The 25,313-nt window shown below is 47.1% G+C and overlaps 1 protein-coding gene across 1 annotated transcript in view; it reads right to left on the bottom strand.

The window, feature by feature from the left end:
- Positions 1-831: 831 nt before the first annotated feature.
- Positions 832-25,313, bottom strand: part of LOC119390586 (aldehyde dehydrogenase 1A1) — a 34,835-nt gene continuing 10,353 nt past the window's right edge. The window contains exons 3-12 of the mRNA XM_037658181.2: positions 14,665-14,805; positions 13,842-13,968; positions 10,124-10,185; positions 8,847-9,089; positions 7,498-7,600; positions 6,647-6,837; positions 5,808-6,130; positions 4,755-4,829; positions 1,448-1,487; positions 832-990 (exon numbers count right to left, since the gene is read on the bottom strand). Of these exons, the coding sequence (XP_037514109.1) occupies positions 958-990; positions 1,448-1,487; positions 4,755-4,829; positions 5,808-6,130; positions 6,647-6,837; positions 7,498-7,600; positions 8,847-9,089; positions 10,124-10,185; positions 13,842-13,968; positions 14,665-14,805 (1,338 nt within the window). The 3' untranslated portion in view covers positions 832-957. The remainder of the gene's footprint in view (positions 991-1,447; positions 1,488-4,754; positions 4,830-5,807; positions 6,131-6,646; positions 6,838-7,497; positions 7,601-8,846; positions 9,090-10,123; positions 10,186-13,841; positions 13,969-14,664; positions 14,806-25,313) is intronic.

Here is a 25,313-nt window from a genome sequence, read left to right as displayed (position 1 = left end):
ATTCAGTTTTAACGTAACCACGAACGCACTTGTAATTATGATCAACGACGATACAGATGATGACGAACACGCTGAAGTAAAGCTGTGGGAAAGCGAATGGGCCTTGAATGATGATAATGATGATGTTGAAAGCGTTGAACATGAGGATTAGCGTGTTGATGATGGCGATAATGAACGATAATGATGAAAGCGTTGAATCAGAGCCGTTAGCAAGCAGCCACGTGAAAGTTTATGATGATGATGATGATGATGATGATATTAATTATGAACGTGTTGAACTAATGAAGGCGTTGATTATGGTAAGTACTGATGATAATGGTTAATGTGTTGAAATAGAGCCGTCAGTAACCAAAGTTCCCATATACGATGAAGGATGATGGACCTAATGTAACTGGTGTTCCCAACGTCCACATACGTGGACACTTCTTTCATTCTTGAACTATATAAAGTTAAACTTTCCAGGTCTTTGGCTTATTACCACTTTCGTATGTGTTGGTATTGCATATACGCAAAAAAAATATTTACTTGCGCAACTGGATTGGCTGTGGGATACAAAGGGTTCGTTATCGGTTAGCTATTGATCGGTTATCGATTGGCTATCACTAGGCATCGATGGCTATGCTAGGAGCTGGTTTGCACATATCCGCTTTCAGTGGCGCACGGCCGCAGAGGTTTTGCGAAACCCCGACGCAGAAAGAACGCTGTTGAACGTTTAGCAGCGGATTTGAAGATATAAGGGGTTAGTGCCACCCGAGCGGTTTCTGAAACGTCAAGGAAACTTCTGGAAATTGTTCTGCCTTGGTCACTCGCTATGCAGAAGACAGTGAAGCATAAGGAGCAACTGTTTATTGCTTGCTTTACATAAAACTTGGGTTCGCTTGAGTATAGACAACAGGAAAGACTTCAGAGGATGAACAAAGGAACGCTTCTTGTGAGCATGGCTGGTGACCGAGTTCTTTACGAGTGCTTGTGTGGGATCTTGATGGTGACCTGTGTAGAAAAAAACAAATAAAAGCCAAAACAGACGAGGTGAGAACAATGCACGGTAGTCTAAGTTTATTATTGCACTTTGGCACAAGATGCCGTGCGAGCAGTCATTCTTGTTTCCGCTGCGAATGCTCTCTAAGAAAAAAAAAAAAATGTATGTGTTGCTCTTTTTTTTAAGAGAGTCCCGATTTTCCACTGATATGACTCTTCAAAGGGGCACGTCAACTTTCTGTACGCTCCCACTGCTCTCCGAAGAGAGTATAATGGGCGCTTAAGAGTTCACGTGGCTCTTTAGAGAGGGTCATACGTCGCAAATCATTACTCACAAAAAAAAGAGTTAAAGGACTGTTTCTCTTTTTAGAGGGCGACTGCACGGAACACTTCGCGAAAAACTGCGTGAAAAGATGTATGGAAAGTACGCACTTTAATTATAGAGGATCGGAAAAAAAATCGCACTTACCGTCTTTGTTTCGATGTAGTTCAGGATTCCGTCCTCGTTACTGAAGAAAGACAAAAGAAAAAAGAAAGAGGCACACAGAAGAGATTAAAAAAGAAATGTACGGCGTTTACACATCCGGTCTGCAACAAAAAGGAAGCATGAAATACCAATGCCTGTTCACTGCAGAGCCTTGAAAACAGCAGATCCGGTCGGTGGCGGCAAACTTTCTTCATTGCGTAAATGCGCCGCGACCGGTCGCTGCCACAACGGATTAGACCTAACACAACGTAACGCTACTGATTGCTGGGTGACTCTGTTCATACTAATTACTGTCTAAGAAGAGGACGCAAAAGGAAGTGAAGTAAGACCGCCACAGGAAAAGAGCGCCATTCGAATCGTTCACAGCTAACATCACTGGCGTTCTTTGCATGCTACCTTGAGTGAACAATGACATTTTTTCGAGATGCGATGCGAGAGTACCTATCGATGACCGGCGGCACGTAAAAGACTTGTAAACAGAACGTGGGAAGCCATTTCTTGGCGCTGTCGGGTGTAACAAGGTCCTTGGAGGGGCAACGGCGTAATTAGTATAAATAAATAAATAAATAAATAAATAAATAAATAAATAAATAAATAAATAAATAAATAAATAAATAAATAAATAAATAAAATGCCCTGCGCGGAAAGCGCAGCACAGTCACAGAGAAAGCTAGAAGAGCGGAATTTCTAGAGCCCGTTTATAAACTTTCGTGGCTACTAATACAACTACACCAGCAACGTACCCACTACGCCACAAATGGTAATTTTTGTGAAGTTGGGAAGCACCCACCACGACATTACTCGTCATTCTGCGCAGAAGCGAGGTACCATCTGTAAGGCATTGTGTGCAGTTTGTTGATGCGACGGCTGATGACGATGACGAATTAGGAGTCAGCCTTTTGTAGTGGGTTGGAAGCTCTTAGGGACCCACTAGTTACGCAATTTAATTCGCATTGTATGACGCCCGGTCGTTATTTCACTCTCCCACCAGGCTTTATAACATACGCTAACGTGAGAAAGAGAAAGAGAGGGAATTGACTTTATTGAGACCCTAAGGAAATGGATCATGGGAGCCTTATGGGCTTCCTTGGCAACCAATAGAAGTGCACTTGCGAGAAACCCACTACGCTATAAATAATCATAATTTTTGTGAAGTAGGGAAGCAGCCACTGTGCAATTTTTCGTCGTTCTGCGGAGAACGGTGGTCCCTGCTAAACACTTGTAAGGCATTATGTGCCCTTTGTTAAAGGGGCCCTGCAACACCTTTCTTAGTTATATTGGAATAGTCTCATTATTGACGTATGACTCTTCACGAGTCATATGCCGCAAAAATTTTTCGAATCCGTCAAGTCTAAGTGGTGTTACCAAATTATAGAGATCACGTTCCGCAGCTTTCTCCCTCAACTCAACGCAGCGAGCGCGCGGAGAGCCCAAGAGCGCCGGCGGAAAATTTTTCTTCATCTTTTTCTCTCTGACGTCTGGGCGCAGCCACGTGGTCTGTGCCGCCACTTCCGGTCGGCTTGCGTCGTTCTCGTCGAGCGGAGCCGTATCGCGCGTGCCTGAAAACTGCGCGTCGGTTTGGTAATGTTGGGTGTGCACCTCGAACGCCGTAGTGTTTTCATCGCTTTGCCAACCATGGAAGCAAACCTGCGCGCTCGTTTGGAATGAATGACAGCTGAGATCGGTTTCGGCCCATACTCCGATACACCGCCTCGTAAGACGGCACTGGCAGACGACCCCGAAGCGCCGCCATTACCGGACGCCAGCATTGTTATCGGAGACATGCTGCACGGCTGCCTCGGTCGGTCGTGAGAACGTGCCGACGATGCAGTTCCCAGCTGACGAGACAACACTCGAACGGCTGCCACTCTCAACAGCAACCGGCGATGGTCAAAAGCACAGAAATATTCACGTTTTCGGCACTGCGCATGGCGAAGAAAACGGAACCACGCAACTACGAGCAGACGAGCTGTCGGTGAGACCGGAAGTGCTAATATTAATGTTTGTTCGGTGTTTTTAACGCGATAACAGAATATAAACATACATATTATCTACTTATTGAACTCAAAATTAACAACGAAATAATAATGAGGGTGTTATCGTGATTATAACATCAGCCTATGGTGGAACTGCCGACAATCGTGTCATATTTTGCGGACTAATACATCATTTGTCGAGAGAAGAGGGAGCGATTTTCAGCTGACTTTGAGAATTTATTGTAAATTCCAGGCCGTGCGCATCGCTATAATATTTGGCTCGCGTGTTCTCGGGAGCCTCGACTACCGATCGGCAGCGCTTTTTGAGCATGCTCGAAAAGTGTTGCAGGGCCCCTTTAATGCTGTGGCTGATGGCGACAAAGTATTATGGCAGAGCCCTCTGTAATGGGTTGGAAGCATTCAACAACGTACTCGTTGCGCAATTCGCGTTGTGTGACTCTTGGTTGTTATTTTACTCTTCTACCGCGCTACATTACATATGTTAAGCTGGTTCCTTCTCGACATGAAGCCTGTATAGGGTCATTTTGCAAAGCGTTTCCAAGCATCGGCATGACTCCGAGGTAGGATACTGGGCTCCCTCGCAGAGGGCCCAGGTTCGAACCTCGTTATATCCTGGAATTTCTTTCGTATTTCGTTTTTTTTTCTTATTTCGAGCGATAGTGGTTACGGACACCGGCGGCGGCCAACTACGGCGCCAAAAATGGCCCGTGTTGTGATCTCGTAACAGCTTTCGCTGTAAAATGTATGCGCACGGATACTAAGTATAAATGTGGGCGTGAATAATGATCTTAAGTTGGTAGTAAGTATAACTTATATAATTATGTTAGTTAATTAGAAGCTTCCACTGTACAATGAAGCCTATTCTACTGCTAGAAGAGTGAGCGGAAAAGAACCGAAATCGAATGATTATTGGCGACGCCGTATTAATTTCAGCCCCAGGTCGTCATTACGTCACGCATTGGGACTGTTTCTGCGAGTGTTTGGTAAAAATGGCCTAACGAAGCCATAGACTAAACTTAAGGAATTTACGATAACCTTTGCGAATCCGCAAATCCAAGGGCACGCCAAATATATTTTGAAATTAACGAGGTGACCGTAACGTACCGGCGTCTTAAGGCTTGGGCGCGAAATCAAAACGATGAAAGTCTGGCTTTAATTTGGCCAGATGATTCATGTGTAATCTCTTAATTAACCAATATAAAGGTTTGAAAGAAACACTTTATCGAGAACAATCTGATTTACCATTTGCGCTTAGTGTTAACTATTGAAGCAGGAGTAAAAAAAAATCATACCATTCGCGGTGAAGACCGGACATCTTGAAGCCTCCGAATGGAGCTTGCACGTTGGCAGCGAGGTAGGTGTTCACCCTGTCAGAGGGAAGCAAGACGCATGCGCGGTAAGCCACGATGAGGGAACCAAAGTCACGGCAGAGCTACCAAGAGAGTCTCATTGTAATAAAGTACACAACATGGAAGCACGGCTGAACCATGACGCAAGGTTATGAGTGCAATGTCCGGTGCAGTAGCGACGCACAGAAAGCGTATCGTACGGCTAGTCAACCTCCCTAGCGGCAACTCTTCCGTTTTGACTGCCATCGTTCGCACGGACTACAGACATTGGCTACGTGTGGAGTTTACTGACCGTGGACATAAACCTTGCCGCATCTGGCGCCTTCCCTTAGACGAGTGGTGCACAACGTGCCTTGATAGGGTACACACGGAAATGCTCAACTAACAACGAAATAAATTGTAATTATTGAGTAACTTAAAAATGAAATTATAGCAAATTGCACAAAACAAGAAACAAAAAAAGAACACGTATATATCTTTCCTACTCGTACCACTAGTCCTTGCTTTTTAATTTTAGGTCTCTCGAACCAAGTCACCCAAGTTTCCACCTTATCAATTTTTTAATGGGTTCAACGCACACGGAAGGGCACTGGACATTCATGACTCGATCGTAATCGACAGCAACTCGGTTGAAACGCTTTGAATTAACGCCGAATTTGATCATTGTTGGCCACATAGGGTATTGAGGAAGGCAATGTGTACCGTGCTAATATTCGATAAGTCTACTCATGTGCTGCTTGCTGCTCCGACAGTAGTGCCCTGCTGCCACGACATTCTGTTCCTTGCGTTCATCCGATCGCAAAAATTTGCGTTTAAGATGTGAATACATCCTTTTGTTGTATCAAAGACCGCATCGAGGATGAACACTAAACTGAGGTGGAATGAGCATTACAGCACTCGCAGTAAAGCGAGCATCATAGCGGCAGTCATAAGGGTCGAAATATTTTTTTTTAACCATGTAACTTATATTCGTTGACGATAAAATTGAGTACTGACCAGACGGTGCCGGCCTGGACGCCGTCGGAGAAGGTGATGGCAGTGTTCAAGTCCTTGGTGACGACTCCCGCGGCGAGACCGTAAGTGGTGTCGTTGGCTCGTCGGAGGACCTCGTCCATGGTCTTGAACTTGAGGATCTGCTGGACGGGGCCGAAGATCTCCTCCTTGGCGATCCTCATGTTGTCCGTCACGTTGGTGAACACGGTGGGCTCCACGAAGTAGCCCTCGTTGCCTATGCGCTTGCCACCGATCTCGATCTTGGCGCCTTCCTTCTTGCCGGACTCGATCAGGCCCAGAATCTTCTGGAACTGCTCCTCGTCAATCTGAGAACCGAGAGTGGCAGGAGTTAGGGATATGACGTCGTACAGGCTGTCCACATCGACACGCGCGTTATTCTGCTGTATACGGCTACTATTAGGCATAACCGGTTCCAAAACTAACGACGGATTGAGAGGGAGGGGTCACTGTGCCCCCGTACTTATCGCGAATATGCCGGTACTTAGGTGCTAATAGTATTGATTACAGGTCACTCGATGGTAATGTTTGCATTGCGAATGACGCTTCGAGGAGCCAGACCCGGTGTAACCGTGTTCGACGAGTAAGAGCTATAGATGTGAGAGACCGCGTAAAATTTCAGAGTTCAAAAAAAAAAAAAGAATCCTATTACACATTTTGTTGTATGCATTGTTTCCGATCTTTAAAAGATGCCAGTTCTCATTAACCAGTATTTCGCAATACTGGGGTAGCGTGTCCTACCCATTTCACTCAAAGAATTCCGTGTCCCACGGAAGTGAAACAACCGAGAAAGGTGGTGCGGATTACAGGCAGCGTCGGCTCACCTGTGGTCCCTGCTCGGTGGCGTCGTCGAAGGGGTCGCCGACCTGGGTCCTGCGGTGTGCGGCCAGCTGAATAGCCTTGGCCACAAACTTGTCGTAGATGTCTTCGTGCACGAACAGACGGCTAGCGGCCACGCAGCACTGACCCATGTTGGCGAACAGTCCAATGTGCGCGATCTGGGCAGCTTCATCCACTGTGGCGGAGGCGCGAAAATGGAGGAAGCGAATCAACGTCTGTGCACGAGCTTAGAGTTGTAGAGCGTCATCCGCACCAGGTTTGACATATTGTTCAGTACATCAACAGGAACCTTTCCAAAACGATCGCGCAGAATTGTTAATGCGCCAATAGATGTTGGAAGAATAAGCTCGAGATGCCCGTTTCCGAACCATGATACGAATTTCAATAGTGGCTCTGCGACTATAGGTCGTCTACTTGTAGGCCATACATATAACCGTTCGTGTGCCTGCGAGAAGAATTCTCAAGAAAAATTTAAGATCCTACGATCTGTTTTCCTTTCTTCTACGTTTTTCACGTCAAGGAGGTCAATTTTGACCGAAAGAAGGTACGTAGGAAAACAAATCCCGATAGTTTTAGTTCAGTTATAGACAAAGTGCGACTTTGTGCTTGCCACTTGACAAATACTGACGCAGCTATCGGTCTCGTGCGCACCAAATACTCAGTCAATAACCCAAGAATATAAATAAACTAGAAGAACAGACTGAAGAGAAACGGGACGATACCGTGATTGCTCACTCATCGATGTACTATTTGACGCTATGAGCTTTCCAGACAGGACATTGATAATGACACCGAAAGGGCTTATTTCCGCTGAGCAAAGGCAGTTCACACTCACAGTCAGCGTCGGGGAAGATGACCAGCGGGCTCTTTCCGCCAAGCTCCAGGTTGACCCTCTTGGTGTTGGACCTTCCGGCAGCCTCCTGGATGAGCTTGCCGACCTGTGCACAAGTTTGCGACAGTGAGCTTGAGATGAGATGCTTGCGCATCAAGAGCTACGGTAATAAACACGAGTATGCTGCGGAGGGTAAGGTAAAGTGCAGGCAAGTTTTTCGCCGCTGAAGTGACAAAACAGTAATATAAAATGCATTCAGTGACACGCCCATGTCGCTGATGTATACACACGCACATTTCCGATAGTCTACACATTTAAAAGCAAACAGATACGTATCTGAAAAAAGCGCCTAGGTCATTTTTTAGGAGTTGTGCTTGCGGGGTGGAATCAACATGCCTTTGTTTAGACAGCAACTAAGCAAACATGATTATTGACATGATACTAATCTAAAATTCGTTTAATATAATCTGAAAGTTCTTCTTTGAGACATCATTACAACTGCAAGATCGAACTGATTGTTGGGCCAGTTAGTCTAATTATCGCAACAGTGTGAAACGATGCTGGAAATAAACGAGTCTGTCTTTACCTGTTTTACATTGCTAATAGGCAAGATTATGCGTTTATTTGCCCCAGGTATAGAATAGGACGTGATTGCTGAAATTAGGTAAAAGGCATATGTTTAAACCCTCGAAAGTGAACGCAACATAAATAAAGGAGAAAGGCGCGCACTACCTGTGATACAACCGGCACAAACCAAATCAAAAGAAAGGAACACGCGTTGAACCCATAAGACTGCTTACAGATAAGCTATAGCTGACGTAAAACAAGAAATATAGGAGCCCACTGAAATGAAGAAGGAGCTAAATATCCCGGAAAAAAAAAAGATTAACGGCTGTATAACTCGTGTATGCCCCTTCTGGTATGCTCCTCATGACGCTTTTATACGCTTTTATAATAAGGACGTGGAGGAAAGTTGGAGACAAGACGCAGGTAGCGAAACATTCAACTTGTCCACGCATGTCTTGTATTGCCCTCACCTTTCTTGAATCAATCAATCAATCAATCAATCAATCAAATCAAAGGAGCTTTTATTTCTCCACGAGAAATATGCGGGTGACGGGAAGAAAAACCGCAAAAACAGCAGCTTGACAAGGCTACACAGTCCAGCGGCACATATGCGCACGTCTTCCACGTCTTTTAAGCGCATTACCATCTTCGTCCTACTGAAGCAATGTGACAAACTAGTGGCACAAATGTCGCTCTTCTTTCTTTCCCGCACGCAGACACGCATTAACGCCTCCAAGTCTGCTTTTAGAGGAAGGGAAGAATTAAAGGAGTCTCTTTTCGCTCACCTCGGTGGATCCGGTGAAGGAGACCTTGTTGATCTCGGGGTGCTCGGCGATGGCAGCGCCAGCGGTGGGTCCGTAGCCGGGCACCACGTTGACGACGCCGGCGGGGATGCCGGCCTCCTTGCACAGCTGGGCCACGTACAGCGCCGTCAGCGGGGTCTGCTCGGCGGGCTTCACGATGCACACACAGCCCGCGGCCAGCGCGGGGGCAAGCTTCATCGCGATCAACACCACCGGGAAGTTCCACTGCGAAGAGCATTGAAAAAAGCGGTTGTGTTTTAGTACACAGGGCTTACTACGTGCACAGCACCAGCCGTGATAAGTTATCAGAAGCCGTTTCGCTGCTGAGCTCAGGGACTCGGGTTCGATTCCCGACCGTGACGGTCATGTATACGATGGTGAAATGAAAGGACAACTGTGTGCCAAGGTTTAGGTATATATGTTAAGGAAACCCGAGTGGTCAAATTAATTCGGAATCCTACACTTTTGCGTGCCTTATTACGATACGCTGCTCTTGGCACCAAGAACCTTAGAATTTATTTAACTAGGTGTGCAGCGGCGATTCTGGGTACGTGCGTTATATACTTTCCCTATATATTTTTATCATGGTCAGGTAACTAAAATAAAAAACTAGGGCACGTAATCTTTTGAAGCTACATAGACGACCATGGATGGTGCTGTATGCATAATAAAGTGCATTGGATGAATTCCGAGAACGAAATGCGCAATTTTTTTTTTTTAGCCTGGACCCAATACACGGTGCGGGCGCGCTGTTCCACATAACACTACCTATGGAACGTGGCCGCCTTTGGTTTAAATCAAGCCATGACATACAGTTTAGAAGCAGAATGTTATAATCCCTGGGAAGTGAACTTTCCCCCCCCCCCTCCCCCTTTTCGAAATTCTGTTTCAAGCGGACTCAGAGACTAAAGACACAAGCGCCTCGCTAACTAAGCAGATTACACGTAGTTACGTACGTATTAAATACGAATATGCTGAGCAACCAGCATGGCAACCAATCGACGACATACGTCTGCTCGTTAGATTTAGATTGTTACGTAATAGGAGATGACACAGAACGATTTGGTTTTGCGTACGAGTTAAATACCAGTGCTTTTTCGCATTGACAAGTAACGCGTCGTCTTTACTGTCGTGAATGAGCGTATGTCGTCATCACCGGGTGTCAACAATAGGCTTTGTGTTATACAGCGCAAAAAAAAGTAAGAAGAAAAGAAAAAGTCGAGAGTGGTAGTGCACGCTTTTTGCAGCTGCATACTCACGGGTAGAATTTGCCCACAGATGCCGACCGGTTCGCTGCGTGTGTAAGTGAAGTAGCTGCCATCTGAAAAAAAAAGAAAAACGAATTTTTTTAGTGACAGTCGATTCCACCTATACAAGGGACAGAATGCGCGCGAAATTGGGGCTGTCATGCGTACATCGCTGTTTCTCGGGAAACTGTTTTAAACTTGTCAAGATTACCTTACTGGACAGGCAGTCATCACGAGTACTCAAACTCGGAAGTGATGTCATAATGGTGTTTAATGTTACGCGGAAAAAAATTATACGAGAGTTTATAAATGAACCCACTAACAGGTCTTCAGCACAACGAAACACCTCTTGTGGTGTCGGGAGCATAATTTAATGCGAACAAGCGTGGCCTTAGATCTATAAAATATATCACAATCAAAGAGGGTGCACTTGGTATGCGCTAAATCAGTTTATGCACAGCCCCGCCGCGGTGGTATAGCGGTTACGGTGCTCGGCTGCTGACCCGAAGGTCGCGGGTTCGATCCCGGCCGCGGCGGTCGCATTTCGATGGAGGCGAAATGGTAGAGGCCCGTGTACTTAGATTTAGGTGCACGTTAAAGAACACCAGATGGTCGAAATTTCCGGAGCCCTCCACTACGGCGTCTCTCATAATCATATCGTGGTTTTGGGACGTTAAACCCCAGATATTATTATTATTATTATTATTATTTATGCACAGCCCTTCTGTAGTTTAATTGTATTATGTTCCAGAATCTGAATCGGTCGACTTTGTCAATTCTGCTCGGTCGACCTTACTGTTGACTCCATTTGCAAAACTTTTCTGCAGGAAGTGGATAAATGTTCTATAACAATACGGTGTTCAAACTGCACACGCGTTCTCCTGCGCATTTTAACACTCGTGGACAGGTCGACAGACAAGTTTTACAAGTCGTCCAATTTAGCTCCATAACGCAGTATTGAGAAGTAGCAGTTAGCGCGAAAGCTTTCATCAGCCTGAGAGGATCGGCTAATTAAAACCCAGCGCAGCCTGCGATAGCAATTGGACGCAACGAAGAGGAAAGAAAAACGTACGATAATTATGACGGCGATAACAACACAGACGTGACAGGGAATAAGGTACGCAGCAATGCCGACAATGTGTTAAAACGTTGAGGCGACCAGGTGGGGAATTTAATTGAATTGTAGGATTTTTGCGTGCCGAAGCCACAATGCGATTACGACTGACACAGTGGGAGGAGACTGCAGACTGATTTCGACCACCTGTGGTTCCTGAACGAGCACCTAAATATAAGTACACGTGTGCCCTTGCATTACGCGTACACCCAAGTGCGGCCGTAATGGCCGGGAATCTAAACCACGACCCTATAGAGCGTAACACCTAAGCTCGTGCATGACAGCAGCATAATGGATCATAGAAGAAGCAGGGGTAGGCGATACTGTGGTTCACATCAAGGGACAGAGATGGACCTGGGCCGTCCACGTAACGAGTACGACAGGCGAACAGTGGTCCCTGCTGGAATGGTTACCAAGAGATGGAAACCCCAGCTGTTACGTGGTGTGAAGAAATTAAAAAAAATTCGCAGGCATAACATGAAACCAGCATGCACAAAATAGGGTGAATTCGAGATTATTGGGAGCGGTCTCCGTCTTGTACTAAAAATAAAGTAAAAAGTTATAAGCTGCGCAAACTAAAGACCACATAGACAGGACACAAGGAGAAGCGCAGATGACTGCGTGTGCCGTGCACGCGCAGCGATGTAAAAGTAAATTTTTGGACCTACATGTATGGGGTATGTGTGGATTAAAAGTAAGCTGCAAGGCTGGGCTTGTCCTTGAGTGCGGTCTATGTGGTCGTTAGTTGGATCACTCTACACATTTTGTGAAGATGCACCCACTCGCCCAGTAACGAGCCCTGTAAGACATAAAACTAGTCCCAAGACATAAAATAGGCTGATCACGATTGAAATGAATGGAATACACCACGGCCTGTTGCGCCAGATAGAGACAGAGTGCCGCAAATAGGGATTGAAAAATTCCAGAGTACAGTACGCATCATCGTTGCGGAAAAGAAGCGCTATTAAAGCACACATTGTACGTATTGTATACGTATTGGCGATCCGTGTGACAGCGGAGGCTTAAGCAAGACTGGCGCTGTTGCGGATGTAATTACAAACGACTTCCGTTTACCAGTGCACTAGTGTAGATGTACTACGCTTCGAGTGGTCGCAAAATTGGGTCTGTAGCGGCGGTTTCAGAGAATAGAGTGAGTAAAATAGATGGAATCGAAAAAAAAAAAAACTAGCGAGGTTTCGACAGACACGGCAGGTGTTTTATTTGAGAAGAGTAATAGGAATTAGCCGTCACACGGAGCAGCCCCACCTCGTTCGGCAGATTAGTCAAAATTGGTGGACATATTTTGCGCGAAAGAGAGTGGCACGAGACGAACAGGGAAAACTTGTTGGAAAGGGTATTTAAAAAAAAATTTACGATGTCTAAGCGCGAGCGGAATAAGATGCTCGTGCAACGCATGACTGCTGGCGTGTTTTGTGCCACTGTAAAGCGCTGCGGTTTAGCGACCTGGATAACTGCGGTACACAAAGGACGAAGGAGCTGTATACTGAAATACAATCATTCCCACGATTTGGGGACATTTGTGCGTGGCGCCATCTCTTGGCGGTAGCAACGGCGTCCTGCCGTAACTGAATGGGAAATGGGAGAAAAAAAATCATATCTCTTGAAAAAAGCAAGCTATCAAAAATGACTCGGGGTGCTATACAGTAGAGACCTACTGGAACGTTTTGGTAAAATTTCAGTGTCGCACTACAAAGCATGTGGCTTCCCAGGAGAATTGAACACCGCCCATTAGAAACACATGGGGCCCCATTGTAAAATTTTAAACACTCTGGGAAGCCACGCGGTTTGTAGTGCGACACTGTAATTTTAACAAAATGTTCAAATAAGTCTCTGCTGTACAGAACCGGGAGTCGTTTTCGACAACTAACTTTTTTCGTCAGACAGAATTTTTTTCGCCTATTTCCCATTCAGTTACGGCAGGCCACCGCAGTCACCGACGAGAGATGGCGGTACGTGCATATGTCCCCGAATCCTGGTCATGCACCGAACACTTTCCGGTGGAACTCAAAGCCCCCAGCCGCCATGTTGCCAGGGTACCACGTTTCTGTAGCTCAGTACTGCACTGGTAGTAAGATTGTTTCGCTTTGTTATAAGCAGATAAACGTTTAGCGTCTATGGGCAATTCGTAGAAATTAATAGCTACAGGAAGTGTATAGAAGTATGTATAGCTGGCTGGGAACTTCATGGCCCGCTCTTTGCAGAGAGTGTAGAAAAATGTAACGTGATGCTTGCAGTTGGACGGAGTACCTGAGGCCTCATATTTCATTCATTCATTCATTCATTCATTCATTCATTCATTCATTCATTAAAGTACCGTGAATGTGAACTGACACAATACATCGGAATGAGCTACGCAAGTAACTGTAAGAGAAGGTTATATAAGAGCACTACACCCATTTTCAATCAAACAATGATCGCCACGTTTGCGCTACGCCATTATGGTACATGAATGCGTGCATGATTTTCAAATCTAGCGCGTATACTACTCGTAACAACAGTAATATGAGGCACAAATGCTTTCGTAGTACTCTTGTGGACTGCTAGTAGAATAATTCGGCAAGCGATACACAATGCCACGAGGTTAAGGCCACCCACCGGCGGGAATGGTCTTGCCGTGGACCTTGTCGGCGTAGCCGGCGTAGTAGCGCAGGTGCTTGACGGACGTGTCAATGTCCTCCTGGGCGTACTTGTACGGCTTGCCGTTGTTCAGCGTCTCCAGGCTCTGCGAGAACACGTGCGAATGGATCCGGTAAAAGTAGTCGAGGACAACGAATACTTCTCACCAAGACAAATGAGGCCGAATCAGCTTGCTACATTGGTTTTTTGTTTTTTAACCGTTCAACTGATTGTTCATTTCAACCTACTTCGGAGCATGTCGGTATGGTGCTTTGTTCGCTACTTTTGTATACATGGCACGAGTGTCTCGAAGCTTGCGTCGCATATTTCATCGCTTTTTCCACCAATTCCAGTTTTTTTTCTTTTGCAGAATTGAACAATCATGTGAACGCTGTCGTGATATGTCCTGACCATACCTTGAGGCACGTTCACCCCAAAATGCTCGTCCCAATTTGTACGCGTGTGCTTATTCGCGGATTTTCTCTCGCAATTTCTTCACATCAATATAAAAATCAAACGTTGCGAAAATGATGAAGAGTCGGCAACGTTTCCCTTATAACGAAATCAATTAATTGATCAAGCTGCCATCAAAGGGCTTGCACACGTGGCAAAGCGTATGTGAATTCGCGTCTGGACATTACGAAACCCACCAAGCTGGACCCGACAAATGGCAAATATTGAGAAAGCAACATTGAGCGTACGTGAATCGCTGTCACGACATTATGAAACACGCTCAATTGAACCAGACACACGGCAAACATTGAGAAAGAAACGTTGGAACGAATTCGATGCGTGAACTCACAGCGATGTAGTCCCTGTCACGCTCGAGCAGGTCGGCGAGCTTGAGCAGGTAGAGACCACGCTGGGACGCGTCAATGGTGCGCCATTCAGACTTGAGGTCGAAGGCAGCCTTGGCCGCGGCCACAGCCTTGTCGATGTCAGCCTGTCACATTGAAGAAAAGAAAACGAACAAGTGAAGTAACCGTCCGAGGTGCTGAAATGATTTGGGCACACTGACGTCGTTGTCCTGAAAAGACCACGCGGCAGTTCATTTCGTAAATTACAGCGAGCCTAAAGGCTACATGTATACACTTCATTGCGCTGGCAGTCCATAGGCGCAAGCCCATAGAACTGAGAGTAAATATTTCTTTGAGACAGCGCGTTACTAGACGACAGACAAGAATACACGTCCTGTACAAAGCAAGTAGCCCCATTTTCTTGTTCCTCGTGTAGCAACAAGCCGTCTCAACGAAAATAACTTAGAGCGTTCGAGATAGCGAAACCGTTTCGACGGAAGGGCAGCAAAGGTGGCAGCGTTTGTTCCTTGGGCAGCAAAATTTCCTACTCCGCATGAGCAGAACCTTGTTCACTTGAACAGCTTCATCCGTTAGTATGCCGAAGACGACCGGCCACTCTATTGAGCAGCTAGGTTAACAACGTCCTGCAAGTTGTATTTCCGCACATGGTACTGGTAGTAGCACTTAACGCATTAATGGCTGGGAATGGAACGAAGTTGTCACCGGTCGGTGGTAGATAACCCATCAAACGAGTGATCCGAAGGTAGAACGGAGGCATGCCGCAGTTAAAGTACAAATTACGCGTGCAGAAGAAAATATAAACGCTGAAGGGTAAATTATACATTTCAAGTGCTTTGTTACGGGCTTTATATATATATATGTGTGTGTGTGTGTGTGTGTGTGTGTGTGTGTGTGTGTGTGTGTGTGTGTGTGTGTGTGTGTGTGTGTGTGTGTGTGTGTGTGTGTGTGTGTGTGTGTGTGTGTGTGTGTACGTATATATGCATGCATGTATTGCTGACCACCGGGCCAAGGAAAAAGGTAAGTGCCCCTTACCCAACCCTCCTCCTCCTCTGCCCCCACCCTTTCCCAATTCAACTTTTCGGTGGGAGCCTCCGAGTACAGCTAAATTCGAGCCCCGAAATGCGTAGGTGCCATGAGCAAGCTAGAACACGACGACGCGGTTTCTGCCATAAATGGCCAGCGTAATAAAGAAACAGTAAGAAAAAAAAAACAGCGGCCTAGGGTCAGAGCTAATCGCCACTTCCCGTGTACCGTAAATAGCATCGCCCTTGACGCCTGACAGTCGGCGGCTCGCGGAGGAGGACACACTGAAGCGCTATCCATTTCGAACATGGCAGAAGAGCCTGGGAGGGAAGCCGAGATGCCAACGCAGAAACGAGACGAGGGACCAGACGCGGTGGCAAGACGCCAAGCGAACGTCGATGCTTGCGCCTGTTTTCCTGCTACAGAGCGTATTTGTTCGCGCGTCAAGTCGGGCTGCAAGAAAAAACAGTTCGTCTTCGAAGTCAGCGCCCTACTATACTAAGATAGTGCAAAATATATTGTCCGGTGTGCTCTTTGTGCACGCGCACGTGTCAGTAGTAGAAACAGTGCGGACGAGCATAGTCGTAAAAAAGAAGCGCTCACCACATTTTTCACACGCCCTAACCCTTCGCGTTGTGCAGATCGTTTACGTGTGTGTTTTATTTGCTTATATGCGACGTAACTGTATGAGTTATTAGTCAGCGCGCCGTGTCCTCTTTTCTAACATTGCTTCTGGTCCAGAAATCAAGTAGAACACGTTTTCTTTTGGGCTATCTATCTATCTATCTATCTATCTATCTATCTATCTATCTATCTATCTATCTATCTATCTATCTATCTATCTATCTATCTATCTATCTATCTATCTATCTATCTATCTATCTATCTATCTATCTATCTATCTATCCGAAAAAGTAAATTCATTGTGATAATTCATTAAAAGTAAATTGCCTTTGTGCGTAATACAGATTCGGCATACGCAGCTACTCGCCTTAGTGCTTCGCAAGAAATCGATGTCCACACTCTGCGGAATGTCAGATTTTTTAGCTAGAAAATATGGTATGCCGCGATCCACCAAGGATTAAGGATAATAATTGCTGGGGTTTTACGTTCCAAAAACCACGACATTATGAGAGAGGCCGTAGTGGAGGGCTACCGAAATTTCGACCCCGTGGTGTTGCTTAACGCGCGCCTAAATTGAAGCACACGGGCCTCCAGCATTTTGTCTCCATCGAAATGCGGCCGCTGCTGCCAGGTTTCCATCCCGTGAACTAGGGTTCCGCAGTCAAGCACCTAAAACAATTCGACCACCGAGCCCGAGTGGGGGGAAGACTAAATGACGTCCACTTTTTTTTCATTGCAGCCAATTTCCAACATTCTCTATGCTTCCAACGCCACGACCTCTTTCAGATAGGGCTCCACTCAGCCCCGAAAAACGTGACGGGTACGTAGGTTTATTGCGTAAACTCTTTGCGTACTACGATAATTAGATATGATCCATACCAAGGTATCTCAAACGCATTTTAACAGCTACACAGAATCTTATGCGGCACACCTACTGTTCCAGACTGAAAGGAAATAAAATCTAGAATCGACTTGTAAATTTCGGCACGCTCTGCGAGTCTCCGAAAGACGGAGGATCCTAGGCATAGGTCTTTCAGATGCGTGTTTAGCGCAAAAAGGTTTATAGCGATTCGGCGGATGCGCTAAAAAAAATCACAGCATATCCACGGGGTGAATGATGATGAGTGGGGCGAAGCTACGGAGGGAATCATCTGTAAACCGTGAAACTCTTCCGTGAAATGCGCCCAGTACATAATACAAAGAGTGAAACATCGTGTATATATTAAACATCAAACTTTTATTGTACTGTTGGTTTACGTGGTCCCTTCATTATCACTTGTGATCGGTGAAATGCAAGGAAGAAGTCCGCTCCCGAGCGAAAGAGCGCCAAGAGCGACCGCATTCCCCGCTCGCCCTGTGCGAATTAAAGGCAAGGCTAGAGGGAAGACAGGACGCGCGTTCCACGACGCGAGGTCGGTAGCATGCCCAACGAAAGCCAACGGAACGCGATCGTGCAAGTGCTCCGGCTTCGCATCGCCTCATGGTTCCATTTAGCGTCCCAAAACCAAATATATTGCTCAAGGTGTGCCTTGCGTTTTTCGTAGAAATAATTTCTTTATCATGTACATTAAGACGGAAAGTTGAAAGCTCACTAGAGTGTATCGCCCGCAAAGTATGTCTTTTAGTGTGATTTAACTCTCGTACGGCAGGGTCCTCGCGCCGTTGCCGGTCCACCTCGCCCGTTGACGATCGGGAGAGGTGGCTACATACAACTACTACTACTACACTTTAAGAAAAACATCTGGCGTTGTTTCGTTCTGCTTTTACAAAACATCTGGCGTATTTCGTTGGTTTATTTCATCAATCAACGGCGTTTTGAACAAAATTTTTATTGTTTAATCACGCACAGGAGAAATCTCACCAGGCACTACCTTGGAGGTAAACAATGGCTGCTAATGGGAATGAGAGACAGAAGAAGTCGGCTTTTAGCTAACACTTACACTTCTACTTCTACTAACGTTTCCTACTGGAACATGCCAATGGCTGCTAATGGGGAATGAGAGACAGAAGAATTCGGCTTTTAGTTAACGCGCACGCTGCGAATCTTTTATTGTTCAACAACGCACAGGAGAAATCTCCCACCGGCACCACCTTGGAGGTCAAAGCGTAAGACTTGTTACGGACTACTACGATGACTACGAGGGACGAACGGGTGCCGCCTTAAGGAGCTTCGCACCTAAAACTCGGCTATACAAAAGAATTCAGGAAGCTTGGCGTATGCGTTCCTTACCTGCTACTTTCTATCGCACTGCGAAATGATCCCTACCGATTTTTGCCTTCCCCCATGCCGGGAATGTGCCCAGGTGTGCCCTTCATCCACGTGCTTAGCAGCGAAACACTTCAGTTGCTACAGGGAACAACGACGGTCGTGCGTTCACGTCGAGGCAACAATTAAGTGTGGCGACGTGAAATCACGAGGAACCTCGATAAAACATCAGATTGCCACATCAGAAACGACTGATGGCCGTCAAGCCGACGATCGAGAGAGCGTCAATTATTGGAAGACGGCGCACACAAATGCAAACGTGACCGGTGCGCCTCCGAGGGCCGCATTTCTGTACGCTCGCCGGCGCCGGGCTTTTAGCGTGCAACGCCGCTGCCGAAATCCAACTCGTAACAAGCTTCGCTTGAACATAGACAACTCAATCGTATTCCACGCTTTGCAAATTGATGCCCCTGTATTTCTTAGCGCTCAACGAAGCTGCGAGTATAGACTATTTTACGTAAGACATGTGGGCGCCGCCATCTTATTGGGCCGTTAGACGAATGTTTTCTCATTTTTGTATTTCGCGATGTCAATTAACAAGGTCAAGAAACGTCGAAGGCACCAGCGCAACCATTATCGTGCATATACGTCAATCGTATAGTGCTGTTTGTTAATATTAGTTAAAACTACGAAACGGCAAGGTTAACAGCCCATTACAATATGGTGGCACCAAACCTCGTCCGTAAAATGGTCTATACGGCTGTGAAGACACGTTTCGCTTTCGTGTTATAGACATTTCCGCTCTTGCCCTCTGTCGATTATATATGAAAGAAGGATAAACCATAATTTTTTGTACAATTTCCGCTTGCATCTGATATCATATACATTGTATATAGCTTCCGAGTTATGTTTAAAAAAAAGACACTGCCACAATGCCAAAGGCGGCACTTTGCAATATCATGCCCAGGGGAACCATCTCGGAATTCCAGATGTCCCTTACAAAAATGTATGTAGACAGTCTATAGACAGTCTGAGAATGGGTTTAGGCAGTCTATATAGACTGCCTAAATGCATTTTTGTAAGGGGTGAAGCAGTCGGTGCTGTCGCCGAGTGAGTTCGTGGTTCTCCTTCGAGCCTCGATCGCATTTTCCCGTCTATCCTGAGCGTGCAATGGTGGTGGGTCACATACGATGAGACTGCCGATAGGCCTCGCGCCCTCTTCAGTCGCCGACAGTTGACAAGAAGCAGACAAGTGCGCGGGCGAGAGTCGATGAGGATAAGAACGACTCTCGGCTTGCCGTGCCCGCTTCAGATCTCGTCTGTGTGTCGTATTCGGTGCACTCTGCAGTCGAGTAGAAGTTTGAAAACGCGCGGCATACCTGCCGCAGTTTTAATACGACATACGTTCGTTCCGACGGAACGTACATAGTCCCCAAATGAAAAAAAAAGAAACAAAAAAAGGCGACAGCTTCGCACGAGTGGTGCCAGGCAAGAGGAAAGAGCGCGGCTGGGTGGCCTTCTTTGTTTCTCTTTTTTTTCTTACTTCTCTTTCTTTGTATATTGTATCTTTGTTTGTACCTGTTGATTTCCATTTTTCTTTCCCGCACTTTCTATGTTTACTTCTCACTTTTCCCTTCCTCTCACTCTCTGTCTCTGCTTCTTTTTCTATCTTTATTTGTCTTCCTTTCTCATTCGGTCTTGCTCTGTTTTTTCTACCTCTTTTTGTGTCGTTTCCGTTTCTCTCACTCTTTCTCTGTCTTTCTATCTCTATATGTCTTTATTCTCTTTCTTTCTCTCTTTCTGTTTATCTTGCTTGCTATCGCTTTCTTTTTTTCTCTACTTACTTCTTGCTCTCTCTCTCTCTTATTCACGTGCCTTACTTCCTCCCCTTCGCCGAGCAGAGCTTTCCTTTAACGCTCGCACCTGCTGTACTCGGCAGTAGGGCTTGCCCAATGCCGGTCGCGCATACCCACCTGTGGTTTTCTGCGGACACCAATGTTTGTACGGCATGCATGAACAGCTTCGATTTTAATAAGTAAGAAATTGAAAGCCGATATTTCGTAATCTGATGTCTGACCACGTCCATGTCTCAGCCGGTAGTTTGTGTTGAGAGAATGTCACGTGGAAATTCATGAGTGCCGATTCCGATGTTTGAAGTCGCCCAAGTCACCCCAGGGTCTCAGGTGTGCTCCCGACTAAATCGGCCAGATTTTGGCTTTTGAAGAAATCCTCCGCATTCAACTCACAATTACATACGTTCACGCTTACTGCCAAGACAAAGTACCGGTAATCCACTCGTCAGTGAATTAAGGTCACAAGGAGAAGCCAAAGTATGTTTGTATGAGCTTGAAAATAAACTAATCGTGAAATCACAAGGAGTAAGTTTTATTCGTGCTAACTGCCGCCACGGTAAATCATTAACGAGTCTTCGGCCGAAGCAACATCCCGATAGAGAAAGAAACATTCGGTTATGAACTTGATGAATAAAATTCAATTAAAACCACAAAACAGATGTAGCGTCATCATCGTTGCCCATCATCGTCATTTTGCCGCTAACGTGCTGCGCCTCTCGGGCAGCTCACGCGAAGAGCTCGAGGCACGAGGCAGACAAGGAACGCGCTCACACTCCTGGCTGGTCTGGACGCATGCAGCCGCCGCCGCTTCAGTGGGTCCTCTCAATAAAGTGGCGAGACAACGGCACGTCCACGTCGGCCGCCTTCGCGTCTCTCGCTACATTGGTGACCCGGACGAACACGTCCTTCGACGAGCGGCCGCTGCCATGCTTCCACGACTCTGTCCCCGCCAGTACCGCCGTTACACGCGGTCTACCTCCCGATCTCTAGCTACACAGACTACGGAACCGGCCCGAACTGCACGCACACCGGAGCCGACTGTCCTGCGCAAGGACCCCAGTCGGGAAGACGTGCTGTCGTGCACGCCTTTACGAAAGCAGCGGAGATAAGCGTCCGCCGCCATTAAGTTTAATCTGCGAAGGACCGCGGCGCAGGTATACGGGAATACAGATACGCGGATGCGGGTTCCCGCTAAAAACAACAGCCCGATAGGAGGGCATTCATCTGCTCACAGAAGACACCCCCTTCGACACTTTCAGGAGCCTTCTACGAATTCAAGCCACGCGGTCTCTACAGCCCTGCTGCACATCCTCTGAGATAAGTGCTGGATTGCGCTTAAGCGGTCGGTCACTGACAATCGCATAAGCCGCCAGCTTTCTCCGCTGTCTGCGATAAAATAGAAGCCCCTCGATAAAGCTGTGCGCACGAGTATCTTCGAACAATGGCGGCACAGGGCACTCGTGCTAGGTCGTGGAATGTCGACGGCAAAGTAGAAATTGATGTGGCGTGATCTCTGTACAACCTTTCCTTTGTGCATCGATTGTATGAGGAAAGATAACAAATGCCGGCGGCAACCGCACTTAGCCGGCCATGAAGCTAGTGCGCATTCGGATGTAGGCCGTTGAGCACTAATTGCCTTTTTCGTTACTGGGGCGCGCGTATCACCAACTTTGTCTATAACACTTGTACAGGATGGCTGAAACCTGACCTAAAGCTGCGGCGCCAAACACGAAAATCAATTTAAACTCGCAACTTTAGCGTCCCTATATTGTCATAATTGTTGGGGTCTAACGTCCCAAAACCATGATATGATTATGAGAGACGCCGTAGTGGAGGGCTCCGGAAATTTCGACCACCTAGGGTTCTTTAACGTGCACCTAAATCTAAGCACACGGGCCTCAAGCATTTTCGCCTGCATCGAAAATGCGACCTCTGCGGTTGGGATCCGATCCCGCGACCTTCGGGTCAGCAGTCGAGCACCATAACCACCAGACCACCGTGGTGGGTCGTCCCAGCGATTCATCCAGGATTTATAGTTTTGAAACGAACGGTCATGCTTTACCAACGCACGCAAGCCGCCTCAGTAGCCAAGCGGGTATGCGCTTTCGTGCTGCTAATTAGGAGGACGCGGGTCTGAGTCCGGCGACGGCGACCGCACTTCAATAGGAGCGAGATGCAAGAACACCTGCGTACTTAAAGGGACACTAAAGGCAAATAACAATTTATGTCAGAGTGAAAGCCCAATGTATGACAACTTCTAAAACGGCAATATTATCAACAGCAGTGCCCTACTTACCGAGAAATTAAGCTAAATGTATCACATGATGAGCGCCACGAGTGGGACATTTTCGAAGTGATCCCGATGACGTAGGGAAGTCGGCCTACAATAAAACACTAGTAATCAAACTAGCAGCAGTAAAAAAAGAACATTCCGAGCATCAAAACACGTAATAAAATGCTGTTTGTTCGTTTCCGCTTGATTCATGGAAAACAAAACCTCCGTGGCGTTGCCATGGGGAACGGCGCGCATGGTTCAAAGGTTCCGTTTTCGCCGAACTGTGCCTCGCCCGTCTCAGTGGTAGTTTCGGGATCGCGTACTGCCGTGCGTGTTTTGCGCGCTCGCGAAAGTCGCTCTGACAGAAAGTTCGACAAAATGCCGCATGCGTGTGATATTGCCGGATGCCCGAATGGTGCACAACGCCAGTGCTGCAGCAAGGAAACCGGTGTGTCTTTTCACTGGGTGCCGCGGAATGAACCCTTACGCTCGAAGTGGCTTAGTGTCATGCCATTGCGCCAGTGTGCTAAACAGTCAAAACCTCTGCGTGTGTGCTCGCTGCACTTTCGTACTGAGGATTACGAGACCAACCGCAACTTGGGGACGGCTTTGAATGTGCCTATCCGAGCAAGTCCTTGCCGCCGCGCCGTTGTTGCTACGGTGGGTCCCGCTACTTCCGCTCGGCTGCTACTAGTGTCGGCGGCCGCGCAGTAAAAGCGGGCAACGTTGGGCACGGCAGCAGTGACGTATGAGAGTCGTATTTTCAGGCGGGAGATTTGAAGCGCGCTAACGCGATGCGGACCACTGAAAACGTGATTTTATTTCAAAATAAGCACTTCCTTGGCACAAAAGCAGCGCTACGAGGTTTCTGGACCGCTATTTCAACAATCAACGTCGACTTAATATTTGCCTTTAGTGTCCCTTTAAGGCTTAGGTGCACTCTAGGAAGCGCAAGTGGTCAAACTAATCCGTTCCCTTACTACGACGTGTCTTATAACGATATTGTGGTTTTGGCACGCAAGTCCCCAGAAATATAGTAATAAGGAGCAGCGGAAGCCTGCTACGTGCGGCTCGACGCCCGAGGTCCAGGACCAGATCCTGGATTGGGCCATGAGGTTAGCGGAGTCCTACGCCGGCCAGGCTCCTCTGCTCCCTCCACCACAGTACCCTTCCCTCTTGGAATAAATAAAGTTGTTCTCCTCCTCCTCTCCAGAAATGTTTACCAACGAGCAAAACAGTTCATCAGGTGCTCGGTTATGGAGGTCTCTCGAAGACTTCTGGTCACCCAGGGTTGTCCAACACACACCGAGATCCAAGTACTCAACCAATCTTTTTCGTGTTTTTTGACTGGGTAGCCACGTTAAGAAAGGATGAGTCAGATGCACGTATGTGTGTGGCTAAAGCAGACATCCAGTTAAAGACGCAGTTTCGCAAATGGCAGACTCATACCAAATACGCTTGCGCGAGGAAACCCGCAGCGCGGGACACAGGAATCCGTGTCTGCATCCATGCGCAATACGCGCGACTGAAAGCGGAGAACGCGTCGCAGATTGTCGAGAAAGAAGAGTGGTGCGTCGGTGGGAACGGATACGAACAAACCTCAACGGGGATAGCACAGGAAACGCATCACGGAGCCGCGACAACGAAGGGTCGACTGACCGCGGATCGCCGCCATGTCGTCGGTAGCGCCCGGTAGGCAGTCATCGTCGCCAACACGCTCGAACGCCTGTAACGACCGCGCTACGGCGATAATTAACGGTACGGGGAACGCCGAAAAGCCGCCGGGAACCCAGCTAACGTCTCCGGGAACGGGTATCGCCGTGGTGGCGTCAGCGGAGGCATCTTCCAGGTTGGTCAGAAAGAATGGCTCGCTTCACCTGGCGCTTTGATTGGTTACAGTATAAGACCGGGAAGGACGAAGACGTATTGTACTCTGTGTATATATATAGGCGCCAATGATGAAGTATTAGTTTGAGGCGCACCGAGGACGCAAATAGTGGGACTGGACAGTAAATGGACGCCCTGTCGACTTCTATTGTCCGAGGTTTCGGTGCGCTTCAAGCTAATCTCTCATCATGAACGCTTATTACGACCTACACCAACTGGCCATAGTTTTGCAACGTACGCGCCGTCGTACTCCACTCGTGCTTCGTACGTAACGCTGCTTTTATACATCACTCAACTTCCGCAGCAGCCAAGGGAAATCACTATCACAATCAAAGCAACTTTCAGTCGAAGCACCGGAGGCGATACGCCTAATTGTCAAGTACACCGCTAAGCGTTCGTAAGATAAGAGTATCGAGTGGAGAACAGCTTGCCTGTAGGGCTGCGTAAGAGAGCCCAGGCGGCACCGATCAGGCATCTTTAATACTATGGGGCCCGATTATCGTTCTTCGCAAGTCACGTGCTGCACGTTGTTCTCGCGACTGCCCGAGCCACATACGTATATAGCAGCGACTCGACTGACGACCGTGAGAAAAACCATGGTGATTACACACAGTTTTTGTTTTCTTTCGTGAGGAGGCTGACTGGCTTCCGAAGAAGTCGCCTGAACTTCCGTGAAGAAATCTCCTGAATTGATCGCGACACCTTCCGAAAGCATAGCTGCAGGCAACACGAATATAACGCGAACTTTTATACTAGCCAAGTTCG

The sequence above is a fragment of the Rhipicephalus sanguineus genome, chromosome 4 (assembly GCF_013339695.2).
Source record: "Rhipicephalus sanguineus isolate Rsan-2018 chromosome 4, BIME_Rsan_1.4, whole genome shotgun sequence".
Lineage (NCBI taxonomy): Eukaryota > Metazoa > Arthropoda > Arachnida > Ixodida > Ixodidae > Rhipicephalus > Rhipicephalus sanguineus.
Note: the sequence above shows the minus strand (reverse complement) of the source record. Positions and strands in the feature narration are given on the sequence as shown.